The sequence below is a fragment of the Oncorhynchus masou genome, chromosome 17, assembly GCF_036934945.1.
Source record: "Oncorhynchus masou masou isolate Uvic2021 chromosome 17, UVic_Omas_1.1, whole genome shotgun sequence".
NCBI classification, from domain to species: Eukaryota; Metazoa; Chordata; class Actinopteri; order Salmoniformes; family Salmonidae; genus Oncorhynchus; species Oncorhynchus masou.
This window is the reverse complement of record NC_088228.1, coordinates 39,032,651-39,054,650: the sequence shown is the minus strand read 5'-3', so window position 1 is coordinate 39,054,650 and position 22,000 is coordinate 39,032,651. Positions and strand designations below refer to the sequence as shown.

Below are 22,000 nucleotides of genomic sequence, written 5' to 3'. Positions count from 1 at the left end.
TATATAGAGTGAAACCCTCTGTATTTTCAAGTATTATGGCGGCAGCATCGTGTTATGGTTATGGTTGTTGCCAGCAGAGACTGGGGAGCTTGTCAGGGTCAAAATAAATATGAAACCTAGCATTTTTGGGGGACAATGACACACATTTTAATGCCAAAGACACACCAGAATTGCTTTCCAAGAGTTGTTGCGTGTTCCTTAGTGGTCCAGTCTCAGTGCTGACTTTGCTTGAAAATCAGAGACAAGGTTTGAATATTGCTGTCCATCAATGATTCCCAGCCAAGCTTCCCAGCTTGAACAATTTTGACAAAAACAGTGTATATATGTTGCCCAAGGAGTTGTGCAAAGTTGGTAGAATCGTGTTCAAAATTATTCACAGCTGTAAAGGCTGCCAAAGGTGCTTCGACCAAGTATTCTCTCTGGGGTGTGAAGACATACGCAAACAAGACATCTTTGTTTTTCAATGTTTTATAATTTGAATCATTTTCTATAATTTTCTTCGAAAATGTGTAGTAGGTTGTGTAGATCCGTAGGGAAAATATCAAAGGCAGCAAAATGTGAAAATAGTGCATAGTGAAAGTCTATACACCCATTGTACCATCTATTAATGCCTTTTTCAACGGTCAGGGGACTCAAGGGTTCCATACCAACAAATGTGATGAGATCTGAGTGAGATCAGTGCCATATGATGAGTGAGGTGAGTGGCAAAAGATGTGACCACATTTATTAGGTTAGAGTAGGGAATGTGACTGGAGCTAGGGTTAGGGTCAGTTTTATGGTTGTTGATGTTTACCTGGACGAGGTTGCCAGGGAGATGAGCAGGGCCTGCAGGATGCCCCTGATGTAGACGATGGGACTCTTCTTGGTGATGAAGAAGTACATGGCTGGTAGGATGAAGAGACCATGCAGCACCAGTCCCATCACCACGGTGATAGCGTAGAACCCCAACTTCTTCCCCATGGCCGACGGGTCGTCCATCTCCAGGATCTTACCGGCAACCAGGAACACAATGCCGAAAGGGAAGTACCTGCGGTGGACCAGGAAATTAAGAGTTGTTTACATTGTAGATTCTCATTGTAGGTCCTTTTTTTACCCAAATAGGCTAGTTTTTTTAACAGAGCTGGCTCTAGCCTTTTGGGAGCCCTAAGCGAGATTTGGTTGGTCCTGCTCTTGACGGTGGAGAGAAACATTTTGGTTTTTAAGTTACTTTCCTGCAATTCTACACATTTGGGGTGTACAAAACAATGTGGCAGTTTTAAGGCAAGATTTCTGCAGTTCTACACATTTTTGCTATGAGGCAGAGAGACATTTTGTTAGAATACTCCTGGTAATTTCATAAAACATGTCAGGCAATTCTATTAATTTCGCCATGGGGCAGCGCTATTTTTTTTTACAGTTTTACATCTAATTTCCTGCAATTCGACCCATTTTGAAATGCGTTGAAGATATATGATATTTTATTTATTTATTTTGCTCCTTTGCACCCCATTATTTTTATTTCTACTTTGCACATTCTTCCACTGCAAATCTACCATTCCAGTGTTTTACTTGCTATATTGTATTTACTTTGCCACCATTGCTGTCACGCCCTGGTCGAAGTACTTTGTGTTTGTCTTCATTAATTTGGTCAGGCCAGGGTGTGGCATGGGTTTTTGTATGTCGTGTGTTTGTATTGGGATTGTAGCTTAGTTAAGTCTATGGCTGTCTAAAGTGGTTCTCAATCAGAGGCAGGTGTTTATCGTTGTCTATGATTGGGAACCATATTTAGGCAGCCATATTCTTTGAGTGTTTCGTGGGTGATGGTCCTTAGTGTCCTGATGTCCTTGGTCTGTGTTTATTTACACCAGTATAGGCTGTTTCGGTTTTCGTTAAGTTTATTGGTTTTTGTAGTGTTTGTATTTGGATTCGTGTTGCTTCATTTTATTAAACATGGATCGCAATCTACACGCCGCATTTTGGTCCGACTCTCCTTCACACCTAGAAAGCCGTAACAATTGCCTTTTCTTTGCCTTTATCTCCCTTATCTGAACCTCATTTGCTCACATTGTATATAGACTCTACTGTATTATTGACTGTATGTTTGTTTTACTCCATGTGTAACTCTGTGTTGTATGTGTCACTGCTTTGCTTTATCTTGGCCAGGTCGCAATTGTAAATGATAACTTGTTCTCAACTTGCCTACCTGGTTAAATAAAGATGAAATAAAAAATAAATACAAATAATTTTTTTTACACCTGTGCCATTACTTATGTCTGAGTGATAAACCAAATAAATGGGGTCCCCCTGGAGGTCAGGGCCCCTGGGCATGTGCCCTCTGTGCCTGGTCGGTGGTCAGCCATGATTACTACAAGTTTAGATAGCTGGCTAGACTTAACTTACCAATATATATTTTTAAAGTTGACATGGCTAACTGAGTGATTGTCAGTGACTGAAATAACAAGAGAACAATTGCTGATCCACAACCAAATGTTGATCCTGCACCTTGTGCATTCCACTATTCTAACTCTCAACAGTAAGTTGAGACCCCAACTGAGTTCCTTGTTTTTTGTGAGGGGCCTCTAGCTCTTACCAGATCACTATGGCGACAATCTTCAGGACAGCCTCGTTCAGACTCTGACAGAAGTTGACCAAGGCGCTGCCATTAGGCCCCATTCTTCCCAGCATGATACCTGGAGAGACCACCACCAACAACAACACATGGTGTTAGACTGAGACAACATGGACACCATACTGTGGGCCAGATTGATTTGCTAATAGTTTGTGCTTTTATACTATAGGGAATTGATAAACATTGAGGAAAGAACTAAAGTGTAAAGTTTAACTAGATGAAGGGCAGGGATGACAGTGATAGTATCTGATGTCACTCAAACATAATGGCACAACAAGGCAGTATGCCTTAGGGGGTTTGTGTGTGTGTCTGTGTGTTTCTGTGTGTGTGTGTGCATTTGTTAGTGGAACTGTCCCTCACCCATAATGTCATCACAGGGTTAGAGGTCAGAGGTCAGTGATGACGTCACTCACCCATGGTGGCGGAAAAGATGACGATCCCCAAGACGTTCATGCCATCGCTGGTCCCGGGCAGTGTGCGCATCTGGATGTCAGGCGGAGGTGTCAAGTCCAGGGAGAAGTTCTGGATGTCGGTGCCGTTGTCGTCCTGGACACCGTAGATATAGACCCTCCGGGTGGTGCTCTCCATCGGGGAGGCTGCCACCGTGGGTGGGGGGGCCTTCATGATGGGGATACTCCTGGTACGGTACTACACAGACCAGATGTATACATGAATATCATATTAAAGTACTCGACATATACTGTATAAAGCTCTCTGTCAGGGCCACTTTGGGCAGAGGGGGCTTCATTATGGAAATACTCCTGGAATGTTACTACAGTAAACAAGACCAGATATATACTTAGTGTACAAAACAGCTTCCAAATATCAGAACAGCCTCAATTCATTGGGGCGGGGACTCTACAAGGTGTCGAAAGCGTTCCACAGGGATGCTGGCCCATGTTGACTTCAAAGCTTCTCACAGTTGTGTCAAGTTGGCTGGATGTCCTTGGGTGATGGACCATTTTTGAAACACACGGGAAACTGCTGAGCATGAATAACCCAGCAGCGTTGCAGTTCTTGACACAAACTAGTGCACCTGGCACCTACTACCATACCCTTTTCAAAGGCACTTACTTAAAACTTTTGTCTTGCCCATTCACCCTCTGAATGGCACACATACACAATCAATGCCTCAATTGTGTCAAGGCTTAAAAATCTTTAACCCGTCTCCTCCCCTCCATCTACACTCATTGAAGTGGATTTAACAAGTGTCATCAATAACTTTCACCTACATTCACCTGGTCAGTCTATGTCATGGAAAGAGAGTTCATAATGTTTTGTACACTTAGTATATATACAGTATATACATTAATGTCATACTGAAGTATCTAACATGTTATGTGTAGATAGATATACAAGCTAAGCATGATGATGTGTATGAAAAAGAGTCTGAATTAGTTAAATATACTGTACTGAATGCATTCCGGTCAACGGTCACCCATAATTTGGTGAATTTCTATTTCAAATATACAGACTTCCATTCAAATAATATCAGTCATCTCCTATTATCGGCATTTCATGCTTTGGCACTCCTCCTAAAATTCTTTAGGAAACTAAAATGGAAACGGCTACATTTCTACTATATACAGTATGATTATGTCATACTGCTCACCTGTTGGAAAGTTGCTTGGACCAAGTTGGCCGGGAACATGTTTCTGGAAGGGAAGAATATAGAAAAGGGTTCAACTCTGTAGCTGACAGGTTTCAGAAATTAAAGTGTTGAAATAAGATGATTCACAATTTTTCAATCAAACTTTTTCATGTGAAGTTCAAATCTGTTACGTGACTAGACTTTCCAATAACAGACATGGAAGCACAGAATGTTCCAAATGAGGAGTCAGAGAACTTGACCGCATCCAAAAGCTCGACACTTTATTTATAACCTTTTCTGGTGCACCACTTCTCTCTTTCACTTCATCTTGTGGATAACCAGAAACGTTGTACACAATGTGTACAGTTGTAGCATTTTCAGTAGATGTCACACCCTGACCATAGTTTATTTTGTATGTTTCTATGTTTTGGTTGGTCAGGGTGTGATCTGAGTGGGCATTCTATGTTGGATGTCTTGTTTGTCTATTTCTATGTCTGGCCTGATATGGTTCTCAATCAGAGGCAGGTGTTAGTCATTGTCTCTGATTGGGAACCATATTTAGGTAGCCTGGGTTTCACTGTGTGTTTGTGGGTGATTGTTCCTGTCTCTGTGTTTTGCACCAGATAGGGCTGTTTTTGGTTTTCGTACGTTTGTTATTTTGTTAGTTTAATCGTGTATAGTTTCCTTATTTAATAAAATGAATCACAACTACGCTGCATTTTGGTCCGCTCCTCCTTCCCACAACGAAAGCCGTGACAGTAGAACACATAGTAGTAGCAATGCCAAGGGTGTCTAAAGCGTTCATCAAGGCAAAGGGTGGCTACTTTGAAGAGTCTAAAATCTAAAATGTATTTTGATTTGTTTAACACTTTTTTGGTTACTACATGATTCCATATTATTTCATAGTTTTGATGTCTTCACTATTATTCTACAAAGTGTAAAATAGTACAAATGAAGAATAACCCTTGAATGAGTAGGTTTTGTCTAAACTTTTGACTGGTACTGTATACCGAAGGGTCTAGCCAGCTTGAGAGTCTGCACGTCACCACTTGGTACTGTAATTACATGTGTTCTAAGATAGCTTTATGTGATTATTAAGTGGCTTATAGGACTTATGAGTTGTTTATAGCAACCACAGTCCAAGCTTTAATTTAGGTCTATCTTAGCCAGAGATGTCATGTTAGAACCTATGCATAATGCTATGTGTATAGTGTAAATAACATTTACCAATAGACCTACAAAATTATGAATGTATAGTCAAAGAGTTACTCTATAAATGAGGGATGCATTTACTCAAATCAACTAATAAGATGTATTAGTCACAAATTAATTGACACAAACAAATACTGTGTACATAAAATACATTATACATTACAGTATAAGACAGAGTAAATGACTCTCAACTAATGAGAAATGTGCGTGTCTTAATGGAGCTTTCAAAACAAGTTCTCGGTTAAACCAAAGGAGACTCTGATCTTTTGAATGTGCCTGATAACCGGTCAACCCAACATACAATTTTGACCCGCTGTCTCTGAACGTACCCAATATACAGCTCTTGGAACAATCCAAGCACAACAATTGAATTCACATAATTACATTCACAACCTCAGGTTCAGTTTTAATCACTGTCAGCCTTGGAGGGCACCAGGAGACAAATGGAATCTCCTGCACTTTGCGGGAATGTCCCTCCCAGGGCTGGAGGTGCGAGCTCAGGATAGGCGTCGTTTGAAATGCAAACATATGGCCAGTGCTAGAGGCATCACTACAGACCCTGGTTCAATTCCAGGCTGTATCACAACCGGCCGTGATTGGGAGTCCCATAGGGCATTGCACAATCGGCCCAGCGCCGTCTAGGTTAGGGTTTGGCAGTGGTAGGCCGTCATTGTAAATAAGAATTTGTTTTTAACTGACTTGCCTTGTTAAATAATGGTTCAATAAACATTTACAAAAATATATGTATATAGTGCAATAATAAACAACCTGCTCGCTAAACATTTGTAAAATTCACTGTATAAATATAATGTGATTAATTTGTTGATTGATGGTTTTAAGAAAAAAAGAAACTAAAAGATTATTTAAAATAAAAATACTGATATAGAGTATTGAAGTGCAGTATATTTAATCACTAGGTCATACCTGTAAACTGTGTAGGTGACAAATAAATTGGATTTGAATTTGACTTGATTTATAGTAGATTCCATTACTAAGTCATCCGTTCCGGTCCTCTATGAGAGTCAAGCATGCCAATAAACCACTCTGGTAATCAAACACAGTGTGGATCAGAACGAAACACTGACCTCAATGCCACGAATTAAACCTACACACGTTCATACACACATCACATTAAACACACACACAAGCTCACGGCCATAAGCACACACATACTTGGACCTGCAGACGCACACATACACCTCGCACAAACATGCACAAAAAGAGGCGCACTGACATAAGCACATATATACACTGGCATGATAGATGAAGGCAGGGAGGGAGGGAGGCTCTAAAGCTTTAGGGTAAATCCTGAGCACAGCTGTCCTCTGGGATAAAAACCCCACACAGCAACAACAAGGACAGGCAGGATCCCTCCTCCTGGCCTCACGTACATGTGCCATAGCTGCTGCCTAGGTAGATACCAGGGTTGGGGTCAATTCCAATTCCACATGTTCCTTATTGAAAAGCTTTAAAGTCAATTGGAACTGGAATTTCAGTGTACTTCCAGAATTAACTAGAATTGACATGGAATTGACTTCAACCCTGGTATAGATACACAGGTCATTGTCCCACGCATTTTCAAAATGTCACAGAGCTTAGCACTCACTTTTCATTTTATAATTTCTCAAGTTAAAAAAAACAACATAAATAATTGCGCAGTTACCCTCTGCATTAGTTCCCTATGTATAACAGCATGCAACAGGCTAATGCACATGCTCAGCTCTAATCAAAATACACCTGAATGAGCACCACCTGTACTTACACAATGACAATAAAAGATATTCAGTGTTCCTTAATCAGTTATATTTAATAGTAATAATGTAGTAATAAAGTGCCATTGTCTGTGTAGAGTCTCTCACATGAGGACTCTGTGCTGTAGGTAAGGGCCACAGAATCCCTGAGTCTGGCTTAACATACACTTTTTCACATCATAAATCTGATGATCTGTTACAATGTTCTGATGCAGGACACCACATGACAAGGTAGGCGTTCAGCTCTAACAAAAAAATATACACGTTTGTGAACAAACAGGTATGCCAACTCACTGCCTTTACTATATCATATGGTAAATGTTTGTTAATCATTAATACTAAACGATAATAAAGTAATTATAAACTGGATTTGTCTGTGTAGTAAAGCCTCCCTACGAGCGGCCCCTGTGTGTAGGTAAGGGCCATAGGCCTGTGACTGGGAGCTGTGTAGGGCCATAGGCCTGTGACTGGGAGCTGTGTAGGGCCATAGGACTGTGACTGGGAGCTGTGTAGGGCCATAGGCCTGTGACTGGGAGCTGTGTAGGGCCATAGGCCTGTGACTGGGAGCTGTGTAGGGCCATAGGCCTGTGACTGGGAGCTGTGTAGGGCCATAGGCCTGTGACTGGGAGCTGTGTAGGGCCATAGGCCTGTGACTGGGAGGCCTGTGACTGGGAGCTGTGTAGGGCCATAGGCCTGTGACTGGGAGCTGTGTAGGGCCATAGGCCTGTGACTGGGAGCTGTGTAGGGCCATAGGCCTGTGACTGGGAGCTGTGTAGGGTGACTGGGAGCTGTGTAGGCCTGTGTGACTGGGAGCTGTGTAGGGCCATAGGCCTGTGACTGGGAGCTGTGTAGGGCCATAGGCCTGTGACTGGGAGCTGTGTAGGGCCATAGGCCTGTGACTGGGAGCTGTGTAGGGCCATAGGCCTGTGACTGGGACTGGGAGCTGTGTAGGGCCATAGGCCTGTGACTGGGAGCTGTGTAGGGCCATAGGCCTGTGACTGGGAGCTGTGTAGGGCCATAGGCCTGTGACTGGGAGCTGTGTAGGGCCATGGCCTGTGACTGGGAGCTGTGTAGGGCCATAGGCCTGTGACTGGGAGCTGTGTAGGGCCATAGGCCTGTGACTGGGAGCTGTGTAGGGCCATAGGCCTGTGACTGGGAGCTGTGTAGGGCCATAGGCCTGTGACTGGGAGCTGTGTAGGGCCATAGGCCTGTGACTGGGAGCTGTGTAGGGCCATAGGCCTGTGACTGGGAGCTGTGTAGGGCCATAGGCCTGTGACTGGGAGCTGTGTAGGGCCATAGGCCTGTGACTGGGAGCTGTGTAGGGCCATAGGCCTGTGACTGGGAGCTGTGTAGGGCCATAGGCCTGTGACTGGGAGCTGTGTAGGGCCATAGGCCTGTGACTGGGAGCTGTGTAGGGCCATAGGCCTGTGACTGGGAGCTGTGTAGGGCCATAGGCCTGTGACTGGGAGCTGTAGGGCCATAGGCCTGTGACTGGGAGCTGTGTAGGGCCATAGGCCTGTGACTGGGAGCTGTGTAGGGCCATAGGCCTGTGACTGGGAGCTGTGTAGGGCCATAGGCCTGTGACTGGGAGCTGTGTAGGGCCATAGGCCTGTGACTGGGAGCTGTGTAGGGCCATAGGCCTGTGACTGGGAGCTGTGTAGGGCCATAGGCCTGGGTGACTGGGAGCTGTGTAGGGCCATAGGCCTGTGACTGGGAGCTGTGTAGGGCCATAGGCCTGTGACTGGGAGCTGTGGGGCCAGGGAGCTGGCCTGTGACTGGGAGCTGTGCCATAGGCCTGTGACTGGGAGCTGTGACTGGCCTGTGACTGGGAGCTGTGTAGGGCCATGTGACTGGGAGGGCCTGTGACTGGGAGCTGTGATAGGCTGTGACTGGGAGCTGTGTAGGGCCATAGGCCTGTGACTGGGAGCTGTGTAGGGCCATAGGCCTGTGACTGGGAGCTGTGTAGGGCCATAGGCCTGTGACTGGGAGCTGTGTAGGGCCATAGGCCTGTGACTGGGAGCTGTGTAGGGCCATAGGCCTGTGACTGGGAGCTGTGTAGGGCCATAGGCCTGTGACTGGGAGCTGTGTAGGGCCATAGGCCTGTGACTGGGAGCTGTGTAGGGCCATAGGCCTGTGACTGGGAGCTGTGTAGGGCCATAGGCCTGTGACTGGGAGCTGTGTAGGGCCATAGGCCTGTGACTGGGAGCTGTGTAGGGCCATAGGCCTGTGACTGGGAGCTGTGTGGGGCCATAGGCCTGTGACTGGGAGCTGTGTAGGGCCATAGGCCTGTGACTGGGAGCTGTGTAGGGCCATAGGCCTGTGACTGGGAGCTGTGTAGGGCCATAGGCCTGTGACTGGGAGCTGTGTAGGGCCATAGGCCTGTGACTGGGAGCTGTGTAGGGCCATAGGCCTGTGACTGGGAGCTGTGTAGGGCCATGGCCTGTGACTGGGAGCTGTGTAGGGCCATAGGCCTGTGACTGGGAGCTGTGGATAGGCCTGTGACTGGGAGCTGTGTAGGGCCATAGGCCTGTGACTGGGAGCTGTGTAGGGCCATAGGCCTGTGACTGGGAGCTGTGTAGGGCCATAGGCCTGTGACTGGGAGCTGTGTAGGGCCATAGGCCTGTGACTGGGTGACTAAGTGCTTGTGACAGTGGCCCACTGACCGACTGTTATGGTCATACACACTGTGATGCTCTGAGTCAGTCTAGCGTGTCCCTGTGTCTAACCCTAACCCTAAACCCACACTCCATCCCTCACCTGCTTAATTAGCTTAGCTGTGACCCACTGACAGAGGAGGCATTAGGCTTTACATCCTGTGTGCGTTCGTGTCACTGAAACACACATGCACGCACACACACACACACTCCGTGAGACTGAGACGGCACATGACACAGCACACATGGTTAACCACCAGGGCGGCTGGGTGAGAGACAACCAGACGCTGGAGATGTAATGCACGGTAGAACATCAGAGTATGTACAATGTTCTTTTTTTATACCATGATGCTGGATGCTAATTTCCTCAGAACAAAAACAGTAACAAACGCACCTGGGGGCAGCCAGTGTTGCAGTTTTGCCTATCGCAAACTTTAGCTTTAAAAGAGCAGTTATATTGTTAATTAAGCAGTTCATAGCTTAATATTTTCCAAATATAGGCCCTGGCCTTATATTTCCAAATTATTTTTCAAATATTACCAAAATATCTCTGGCACAGTTGAATTAAACAGTTAAAAACTCACCGGAGAAATGTGAAAAGGAATGGTCTGGTTAAACGTTGTCTTGGGGAGCTACAGCACCAAATAATTGATCCTCTCTGGGGTGAACAGAGGTTGAACCAGAAACATATGTTTTCTATATACATGATTGGGTTGAACTGAGGCGACAGAGGTGGTCATAAAATCTGAAGTTTACATACACCTTAGCCAATTACATTTAAACTCAGTTTTTCACAATTCCTGACATTTATTCTCAGTAAAAATTCCCTGTCTTAGGTCAGTTAGGATCACCACTTTATTTTAAGAATGTGAAATGTCAGAATAATAGTAGAGAGAATTATTTATTTCAGCTTTTCACATTCTCAGTGGGTCAGAAGTTTACATACACTCAATTAGCATTTGGTAGCATTGCCTTTAAATTCTTTAACTTGGGTCAAACGTTTCGGGTAGCCTTCCACAAGCTTCCCACAATAAGTTGGGTGAATTTTGGCGCATTCCTCCTGATAGAGCTGGTGTGTAGGCCTCCTTGCTCGCACACGCTTTTTCAATTCTCCCCACACATTTTCTATAGGTTTGAGATCAGGGCTTTGTGATGGCCACTCCAATACTTTGACTTTGTTGTCCTTAAGCCATTTTGCCACAACAATGGCAATATGCTTGGGGTCGTTGTCTATTTGGAAGACCCATTTGCGACCAAGCTTTAACTTCCTGACTGATGTCTTGAGATGTTGCTTCAATATATCCACATAATTTTCTTCTTCAAGATGCCATCTATTTTATGAAGTGCACCAGTCCCTCCTGCAGCAAAGCACCCCCACAACATGATGCTGCCACCCCGTGCTTCACGGTTGGGATGGTGTTCTTCGGCTTGCAGGCCACCCCTTTTTCCTTGAAACATAACAATGGTCATTATTGCCAAACAGTTCTATTTTTGTTTCATCAGACCAGAGGACATTTCTCCCAAAAAGTACAATCTTTGTCCCCATGTGCAGTTGCAAACCGTAGTCTGGCTTTTTTATGGCGGTTTTGGAGCAGTGACTTTCAGGTTATTAAAAAATATATATATATTTCACCTTTATTTAACCAGGTAGGCTAGTTGAGAACAAGTTCTCATTTGCAACTGCGACCTGGCCAAGATAAAGCAAAGCAGTTCGACACATACAACAACAGAGTTACACATGGAATAAACAAACATACAATCAATAATACAATAGAAAAATGTATATACAGCATGTGCAAATGAGGTAGGATAAGGGAGGTAGGGCAATAAATAGGCCATGTTGTCGAAGTAATTACAATATAGCAATTAAACACTGGAATGGTAGAATGTGCAGAAGATGAATGTGCAAGTAGAGATACTGGGGTGCAAAGGAGCAAGATAAATAAATAAATACAGTATGGGGATGAGGTAGATTGGATGGGCTATTTACAGATGGGCTATGTACAGGTGCAGTGATCAGTGAGCTGCTCTGACAGCTGGTGCTTAAAGCTAGTGAGGGAGGTAATAGTCTCCAGCTTTAGTGTTTTTTTGCAGTTATGGCAATATAGGACTCGTTTTATTGTGAATATAGATATGTTTGTACCTGTTCCCTCCAACATCTTCACAAGGTCCTTTGCTGTTGTTCTGGGATTGATTTGCACTTTCTCACCAAAGTGCGTTCATCTCTAGGAGACAGAACGCGTATCCTTCCTGAGCGGTATGACGGCTGCGTGGTCCCATGGTGTTTATACTTGCGTACTATTGTTTGTACAGATGACCCACTGGAATTGTGATACAGTGAATTATAAGTGAAATAATCGGTCTGAAACAATTGTTGGAAAAATGACTTGTGTCATGCCCAAAGTAGATGTCCTAATCAACTTGCCAAAACTATAGTTTGTCAACAAGAAATTTGCGGAGTGGTTGAAAAACAAGTTTTAATGACTCCAACCTAAGTGTATGTAAACTTCTGACTTCAACTGTATATAGGACACAATAATGATCCATTAGCTGGAGCGTTGACACGGTGGAATTGGATGGAAAAGAGAACAAAGAGAATAAAAATGCTGCTTTTTAATGATTTTTAATAAAGCATCAAAGATGCACTCTCAAACTTCTGTATCATTTCAGCCAGGAGTTATGAAAGTGGTGCTCATAAGCCAAAAGTGGTCCCCGTTTTTTGTGTACTACGTCATCAAATTGTGTACTACGTCATCAAATTGTGTACTACGTCATCAAATTGTGTACTACGTCATCAAATTGTGTACTACGTCGTCAAATTGTGTACTACGTCGTCAAATTGTGTACTACGTCGTCAAATTGTGTACTACGTCGTCAAATTGTGTACTACGTCATCAAATTGTGTACGGCGTCATCCATTTCGAATTACTTGTTACGTCCTTCAATTTTTTATAAAAAAAAATTGGACGATATGTTACGAATCCAATTAACACTATATCTTACACATTTCTTGTGCTTAAGATCTTGGAGTGCATGAGGCATTTTGAGGGCCATGGTTATTTGCTGGCCTACATCCCAAATGGCACCCTATTCATAGGATTTGGGGATGCAACCAATGGTAATTATATTCCAAGGCTCTGCTGAGGATTGGTGTTGTTAACTGAGGAGGGGAAGCTAAGAGCTGGAAGCCCCTTAGCTGCCTGCTACAATCTCCACACGGAACGCACATGCACACATGCACGCACACACTCACGGACACACGCATGTCTTACTGGTTTTATCATTTATCATTTATCATATCAAATCATTTTTCTAAAGCCTGCCTCAAACAAATTCTGATGAAGGGGAGGTGTCTTACTGAGTGAGGTCTAGAGGGTCTTGGGAATCTGCAGTTGCCATGTTACGGTGTAAAAACCCTTGTAAGAAATGTTGCTTTTATAAAAGTCACTATGAGAATACATTTGATTTATTGAACAACAAAACCTTTAGCATGTCAATAGTCACAGAGTACAGAGACTTGAAGAGGAACTGACAAAGTAATAGCAATATTCCTGTCTAGAATATGTTTTGCACTGGGGAACAAATGTTTATTGTAAACATGACAAATAAAACCCCTCAACATTGCAACCCTTGAATAATTGAACCTTCTACTGAATTGAATCGTTCTAAAATCAGCCTACAGTGGACACGCAACAACATAGGTCAAAGGTCAATGTAATGATCTTCTTCCTGTCTCTTACCGAATCAGATCAAGCAGGGCGTCAGCGGAGCTCATGATTGGCTTGCCGCTGTCCTCGTTGTCCTCCTTCTGGGCGGCGCCCCCTGGGTGGATGATGGTAACCATGAGGATGCCCACCACCACCGCCACAAAGGTGGTCCACAGGTAGTAGGAGACCGTCATGATGCCCAGGCGGCTGGAACACTTGGCATCCAAGGCTGCTAGCCCCGACATCAAACTGGAGAGAGAGAGAAGAGAAAAAGACTGGTTAGGAAGTGAAAGAGCCAGGCAGATCATCACAGGGAGAGAAGACAGAGAGAAACAGAATGGTTAGGGGGCACTTGGTAGACAAACACCCCACGTCTTACTGGACAGAGGACCACCCAGAGACCCCTACCAGACCACCAAGGAGCCCCAAGCCCCCTCAATTCCACACCAGACCCAGCACACCCCACAGGCCCTACCCACCACCAGAGCATCACCACTTCCATCGGCACAGCCAGACTGGACCGGGCCCCGCCTACTACCCCACACCAGACCACCACATCTACCCAACCAGAGAGGCAGCCCCCCCGGCCCAGATCTGGCCACCCTCTACGGGGCCCAACAGCAGGACCAGCACAGCTACGCTGAGGCCCTCAGCGGAAAGGAGAACTCTGGAGGATTGAGTGAGATTAAACAGCTCCTCCAGTATATCTGCACTAAACTCCACTCAACACACACGCATACACTGCTGTACTAAGAGTTTACTTGTTCAATAGAAAGAAGGAAAAAATTTGCTGTTATCCATTGTTTATCTCACTCCTAACAACTTAGTAATTACTGTATTTTTTACTGTGCTATTCTTTCTTAATTGCAACGTGAAATCACTATCAGTTAGCATGTGAAACATTCAGGGCCTAAGCTTGTTAATCTTTGGACTGAAGAGTTTACCACTGAAAAGGTGTTGATGTCATCATTCTGCAGGAGACATGGTGTAAGGCAGACATTGTCACTCACTGTCGCTCACAGGCCCAGGGAAATGTGCTGATCTGTGGAGACACACGTGCTCACAGGCACACTATCTGACCTAACGACCACACGAGGGGACAGCTTTATTACAGGCCATACTGTTTCTGTCTTAATCTGCCCCATAGAAACAACAGTGACAGCACCATCAACAAAAACGGAAGGGATTTGTTGTAGCTCTGTCAAAGCCTGAGTCTGTACTTTGTTAATGGTAGGTTAATCTTTGGGGAGATTCACCTATTACTGACCTCTTGGCCACAGCACAGTAGACTATATGATTACAGACATTGACCCTTTCTCTCTCAGCTAATTCACCATCAAGCCACTAACACCTCTGTCTGATCACAATTACCTTGTTCCTCAAAAGTACAGACTTGGAAACAACCACACATTCACAGCCCAGAAAGCTGTGCAACTTCAGAAATTCATACAGATGGGCCCAAAACAGCACAGACGGCAACCAGTAACCTAAAAATCCAAACACAATAACTTTCTAGATACCACATACACTCATAGTAAAGAAGGCATCAATCTAGCAGTAAAACATATAAACAATATTTTCAGGCAAACGGCAAAAGAAGCACAACTGAAATAGATTTAAAAAATAAATACATTAAAATACCGATGACCACTCCTTTGATACAGATTGTAAAATTATCAGGAAAAAAATTGGAACACTATCAAACCAAAAGCACAAAGTGCCAAATAATGGTGAATTACTCCTTCATTACTATGAGTCTTTAAAACTCTATAAACGTACAATCAGAACCAAATGCAATGCCAAACATTGAGCAAAGAAAAAAAGTCCCCAAATCCAGCTGATCCTGGGGTTGAGTTCACAGATCTGTTCTACTAACACACTGAAGCCTCAGGACCAATCAGAATAAACCAAATTACAACACAGTCAAAACAAAACTACATTACCTATTGGACAAACATCAAAACAAAACTACATTACCTATTGGGAAACACAAGCACAAAGCAACACTAAATTACCTATTGGGAAACACAAGCACAAAGCAACACTACATTACCTATTGGGAAACACAAGCACAAAGCAACACTCATTACCTACTGAGAAACACAAGCACAAAGCAACACTACATGACCTATTGGGAAACACAAGCACAAAGCAACACTACATTACCTATTGGGAAACACAAGCACAAAGCAACACTAATGACCTATTGGGAAACACAAGCACAAAGCTTGCATTGCTATCTGGCACTACATCAACAGTAAACCATGGCAAACTATTTGACCATGGTTACTGATCAAAACCTGTACAAAGTACAGGCTCAGTGAGCACAGCCTTGCCATTGAGAAGGGTAGACACAGGAAACCTGGCTCTCTGTAGAGGAAAGGCTGTGCAACCACTGCACCACAGCAGGACCTGAGACAGCTGCATTTCCTGACAAAATGTCAAAAATATTAAACTAAAAGTGTCATTTCCCCAAATTTGAAACCCTTATTCAAGTTTTCAGAGACCTCTCTGATGATAATAGGCTGCCGTCCTGTTGGGGGAAGACGCAGAGAGCTGTAGGTTGGCAGGGCACTACATTGCTGTCTGCAATAATATGAGGGACCGTGTCTGACAGACCAACTTGCACATGCCCTCAATGCCATTGTTATTCTCCATTGTATGATTATTTTTTACCCTTGATTATTGTTGCTACTGATTGTCCATTTGACAACATTGATTATTATTATTTTAAATATGTTAATGTTGTAAATGAATCACTCAGTCTCCTAAATATATATAATACATATCATAAATACACTTTGTCAACATGTATATTGTTACGTCATGCCAATAAAGCAAATTGAAAAGAATTGAGAGAGAGATAGCGAGATAGAGAGAGACTAGAAAATCAAACTGTAGACAGTGAGTAGAGTGAGCGAATGAGAGAAAGAGAGAGAGAGCTAACGGTTGTTGAAATGGTTAGCTACCTCTTGTTCTTGTCTGTATAGTGTATTGGGACATTCATGTGAAATACACTTTTTAAAGGTCGAACGCAGTCAATTTTATATCTCAACATCAAATATGAACTAATTAACTACTTTAACTAATTTGCCGCCTGGTGATGGGACGAAACTCCATCCCACCAAAACAGGATGGAATTTCAGTCAGCCTTTAAAACAGCTCCTACACTAAAGGGGCATTTTTGGAATGTTCACAATTTCACGGAATAATTCCAATATACAGTGTACTGCAAAACATTAAGAAAACATTGAGAACACTTTCCATGACAACGACAGACCAGGTGAATCCAGGTGAAATCTATGATCCCTTATTGATGTCACTTGTTAAATCAACTTCAATCAGTATAGATGAAGGGGAGGAGACAGGTTAAAAAAGGATTTTTAAGCTGTGAGACAATGGATTGTGTATGTGTGTCATTCAGAGGGTGATTGGGCAAGAGAAAAAATGTAAGTGCCTTTGAACGGGGTATGGTAGTAGGTGCCAGGTGCACCGGTTTGTGTCAAAACTGCAATACTGCTGGGTTTTTCACGCTCAACAGTTTCCCGTATGTATCAAGAATGGTCCACCACCCAAATGACATTCAGCCAGGAAAACAAGGCTTTAAAAACAAAAACAAACAGGAAAACAAGGCTTTAAAGAAATATTTCAGCTAATAGCATACAGTGCTTACAGTGCCTTGCAAAAGTATCCATCCCCCTTGACATTTTGTCCTATTAAGTTGCAACACAACCTGTAGTTTAAATGGATTTTTATTTGTATTTCATGTAATGGACATACACAAAATAGTACAAATTGGTGAAGTGAAATGAAAAATATGACTTGTTTCCAAAAGTTCCCAAAAATTTAAAACGGAAAAGTGGTTCATGCAGATGTTTGCTATAAAGCCCCTAAATAAGATCTGGTGCAACCAATTACCTTCAGAAGTCACACAGTTAGTTAAATAAAGTCCACTTGTGTGCAATCTAAGTGTCACATGATCTCAGTATATATACACCTTTTCTGAAAGGCCCCAGAGTCTGCAACACCACTAAGCAATGGGCACCACCAAGCAAGTGACTACACCAAGCAAGGGACTACACCAAGCAAGGGACTACACCAAGCAAGCAGCACCATGAAGACCAAGGATCTCTCCAAACAGCTCAGGTACAAAGTTGTGGAGAAGTACAGATCAGGGTTGGGTTTTAAGAAAATATCCGAAACTTTAAACATCCCACGGAGCACCATTAAATCCATTTTAAAATGGAAGGAATAGGGCACCACAACAAACCTGCCAAGAGAGGGCCGCCCACCAAAACTCACAGACCAAGCAAGGAGGGCATTATTATTATATTATTCACGTGCACTGTTTCCTCCGACACATTGTTGCGGATGGCTTCCGGGTTGGATGCGCGCTGTGTTAAGAAGCAGTGCAGCTTGGTTGGGTTATGTATCGGACGACGCATGACTTTCAACCTTCGTCTCTCCCGAGCCCGTACGGGAGTTGTAGCGATGAGACAAGATAGTAGCTACTAACAATTGGATACCACAACATTGGGGAGAAAAGGGGGTAAAAAAAATTTAAAAAGAAGAAAAAAAAGGAGGAGGGCATTATTCAGAGAGGCAACAAAGACAAAGATAACCCTGAAGGAGCTGCAAAGCTCTACTGCGGAGATTGGAATGTCTTTTAGCCGTATACTCCACAGAGCTGGGCTTTACGGAAGAGTCAGAAGAAAAGCCATTGCTTAAAGAAAAAAATAAGTAAACACTTTTGGTGTTCGCCAAAAGGCATGTGGGAGATTCGCCAAACATATGGTCAGATTTAGCTTTTTGGCCATCAAAGAAAATGTCTGGCGTAAACCCTACACCTCCCATCACCCTAAGAATACCATCTCCACAGTGAAGCATGGTGGTGGCAGCATAATGCTGTGGGGATGTTTTTCATCAGCAGGGAATTTGAAACTTGTCAGGATTGAAGGAATGATGGATGGCGCTAAATACAGGGAAATTCTTGAGGGAGACCTGTTTCAATCTTCCACAGATTTGAGACTGGGACGGAGGTTCACCTTCCAGCAGGACAATGACCCTAAGCATACTGCTAAAGCAACACTCGAGTGGTTTAAGGGGAAACATTTAAATGTCTTGGAATGGCCAAGTCAAAGCCCAGACCTCAATCCAATTGAGAATCTGTATTATGACTTAAAGATTTCTGTACCCCATCGGAACCCATCCAACTTGAAGAAGCTGGAGCAGTTTTGCCTTGAAGAATGGGCAAAAATCCCAGTGGCTAGATATGCCAAGCTAATAGAGACATACCCCAAGAGACTTGCAGCTGTAATTGTTGCAAAAGGGATCTCTACAAATTATTGACTTTGGGGGGGTGAATAGTTATGCACGCTCAAGTTTTCTGTTTTTTTTTCATCTTCAAAGTGGTAAGCATGCTGTGTAAGTCAAATGATACAAGGCAACAAAATAGGAAAAATGCCAAGGGGGGTGAATAATTTTGCAAGCCACTGTACATTTCTTCTTACTAGCGTTCCCTAAATATTTAGTCATCAGGCACATCAAATATTCACAGAAATCAATAGAAACAGATCTATGACATGAACATAAGAAATCCAACACTCAAAGCACAGGGCAAAACCCTTTAGGACATAACTTCCAACATTACTGCAACTTTTCAACTTCCAGAGAACTCCAACCATCCCACTAATGATCTCTGTTGAGTAATAAGCACTGAAGTATAAAATAACTAGAGACTGTGACCAAGATGGCGGACCATTGTTTTCAATGTATTTATATTCGCATAGTCCAATTCACGGACCGTACGCGGGTTGCATCTGCTTTACACGGCGCAAATTCACATGCACACTAGATCTGTGTTCGAATACTAACCGCATTAGCTGTATTATTTGTGATGTAAATTGAGTATTATGCTCATTGATCGTAGCATGGATGTAGTTAGTATGCCAAAAGTTACCGGATGTCGTACTAAATTTGCCAAAATACGAAGTATACAAGCAGTGGCACTATTTTCGTGCTTTTAGGGCCCATAATGCAATTCTTCAGAAAATGGGCGTGGCTGTACTATGCCTTCGGGGAGTTTCAATGCTTTTCTCTTTCGCTCCAGTAAGGATCAGACCCTTTTCATTTTTCCGACCAAAATGACAAACCCAAATCTAACTGCCTGTAGCGTAGGACCTGAAGCAAGGATATGCATATTCTTGATACCATTTGAAAGGAAACACTTTGAATGTGAAATTCATGTGGGAGAATATGACACATTACATCTGGTATAAGATAATACAAAGAAAAAACGTGTGTTTTTTAGTTTTTTTTCATCATCTTGGAAATACAAGACAAAGGCCACAATGTATTATTCCAATTTAGGAGCAATTTAGATTTTGGCCACTAGATTGCAGCAGTGTATGGCAGCAGGGTATGTGCAAAGTGTTAGGCTGATCCAATGAACCATTGCCTTTCTGTTTAAACTGTTGCATCAAGTCTGCCCAAAAGTGCCTAATTGGTTTATTGATACATGTTCAAGTTCATAACTGTGCACTCTCCTCAAACAATAGCATGGTATTATTTCACTGTAATACCTAATGTAAACAGTGCAGAATTTAAGCTTTCTGCCCATATCAGACATGTCTATGCCCTGGGAAATGGGAAGTGTTTTGTTACTTACAACCTCATGCTAATCACATTAGCACACGTTAGCTCAACCATCCCGTGGGGGGTCACCGGTCCCATAGAGGTTAACCTGTTGAGTGTAGGGGGCAGTATTTTGATGTTTGGATGGAAAAAGTACCCAAATTAAACTGCCTATTTCTCAGGCCCAGAATCTAGAATATGCATATAATTGTCAGATTAGGATAGAAAACACTGTCAAAATATTGTTTGTGAGTATAACAGAACTGATATTGCTGGCGAAAACCTGAGGAAAATCCAACTAGGAAGTGCCTCTTATTTTGAAAGCTCCCTGTTCCATTGCATGCCTTCCCTCCATTTAAAGGGATATCAACCAGATTCCCTTTCCTATGGCTTCCATATGGTGTGAACAGTCTTTAGACATAGTTTCAGCCTTTTATTCTGAAAAATGAACGAGAACTATCACATCGCGTCAATGGATGGCTGGGTGCCAGCAGAGTTTTGGATGTCAGCTTGGAGCAGACATTTTCTCTCTCTTTGAAAAAGCTACGGTCCGATTGAAATATTCTCAATTATTTATTGTAAAAACAACCTGAGGATTGATTATAAAATACGTTTGACATATTTCCACGAACTTTACGGACACAATTTGGAATTTTCGTCTGCCCCGTCGTGACCGCTCGAGCCTGTGGATTTCTGAACAAAACACGCTAACCAAATGGAGGTATTTTGGATATAAAAATAATCTTTATGGTACAAAAGGAACATTTATTGTGTAACTGGGAGTCTTGTGAGTGCAAACCTCTGAAGATCATCAAAGGTAAGCAATTAATTTTATTGCTTTTCTGACTTTCGTGACCAATCTACTTTGCTGATAGCAGTTTGTAATGTTTTGTCTGCTGAGAGAGGTGTCCTTACATAAACGCTTGGTTTGCTTTAGCTGTAAAGCTTTTTTGAAATCTGACACGCCAGGTGGATTAACAACAAGCTAAGCTGTGTTTTGCTATATTGCACTGATGATTTCTTGAAAATTAAATATCTTTAGTAATTTAATTTGAATTTGGCGCTCTGCAATTTAGCGGATGTTGACGAAAATGATCCCACTAGCGGGATGAATGCGCCAAGATTTAAAGGTAAATTCCGATTGAGCCGACATATGCAGCATTTACCTTGAATCAGTCTCAGCAAACGTGGGAACATTACCTTTACATTTCAATCGTGCTATAGCGCTTAACTTCTGTGAAAGGGATTATAATTAGCCCTTTAAAAGAAACATTTTATCTCAGTTAGATGCTCATTCATGTTCAAATTTGATTCATGTAGCCCTTGCCATGAATGGAATGTACAACTAATTGTTGTACTGGTAGTACAAAACGAAGGCTATGTGACTTCACTCTCAGTAATGAAAAGGCAAAGAAATCACACTGTATCAGTGGGACCACTTGTTGCAGATTTACTACCATTTGGTACCAGAGAGCATTTATATTGAACAGGATGGAGGGGACATCGATCTCTGGGACTCTCTGATACCCAGAGCTAGACAGACAAGGGATGCTTCCCAAATGGCACCATATTCCTTACATAGTTCATTTCTCTTGACCAAAGCCTTATGGGCCCTGTTCAAAAGTTGTGCACTATATAGGGAAAGGGGTACCATTTGGGATGCAGGCAAGATGTTGACCGAGCTGCCTAAAATCTAATCCTGTATTGTTTGGCCGGAAGGTTGAGTGGTCAATGAATGTTTCCTCTGCCATTTTGTGCTGTGAGTCTGTCCTCCGCAGATACGATCTACATCCCAAATGGCACCCCATTCCTTGCACTACGTTTGAACAGGGCCAATTGGGGAA

General features: G+C 43.0%; 1 protein-coding gene across 1 annotated transcript in view; it reads right to left on the bottom strand.

Annotated features, from left to right (window-relative positions):
- LOC135559014 (excitatory amino acid transporter 5-like) overlaps positions 1-22,000 on the bottom strand; it is a 76,428-nt gene that overhangs the window by 31,452 nt on the left and 22,976 nt on the right. Inside the window, exons 3-7 of the mRNA XM_064993318.1 lie at positions 13,557-13,772; positions 4,221-4,263; positions 3,022-3,256; positions 2,570-2,669; positions 794-1,027 (exon numbers count right to left, since the gene is read on the bottom strand). Coding sequence (XP_064849390.1) covers positions 794-1,027; positions 2,570-2,669; positions 3,022-3,256; positions 4,221-4,263; positions 13,557-13,772 — 828 coding nt within the window. The remainder of the gene's footprint in view (positions 1-793; positions 1,028-2,569; positions 2,670-3,021; positions 3,257-4,220; positions 4,264-13,556; positions 13,773-22,000) is intronic.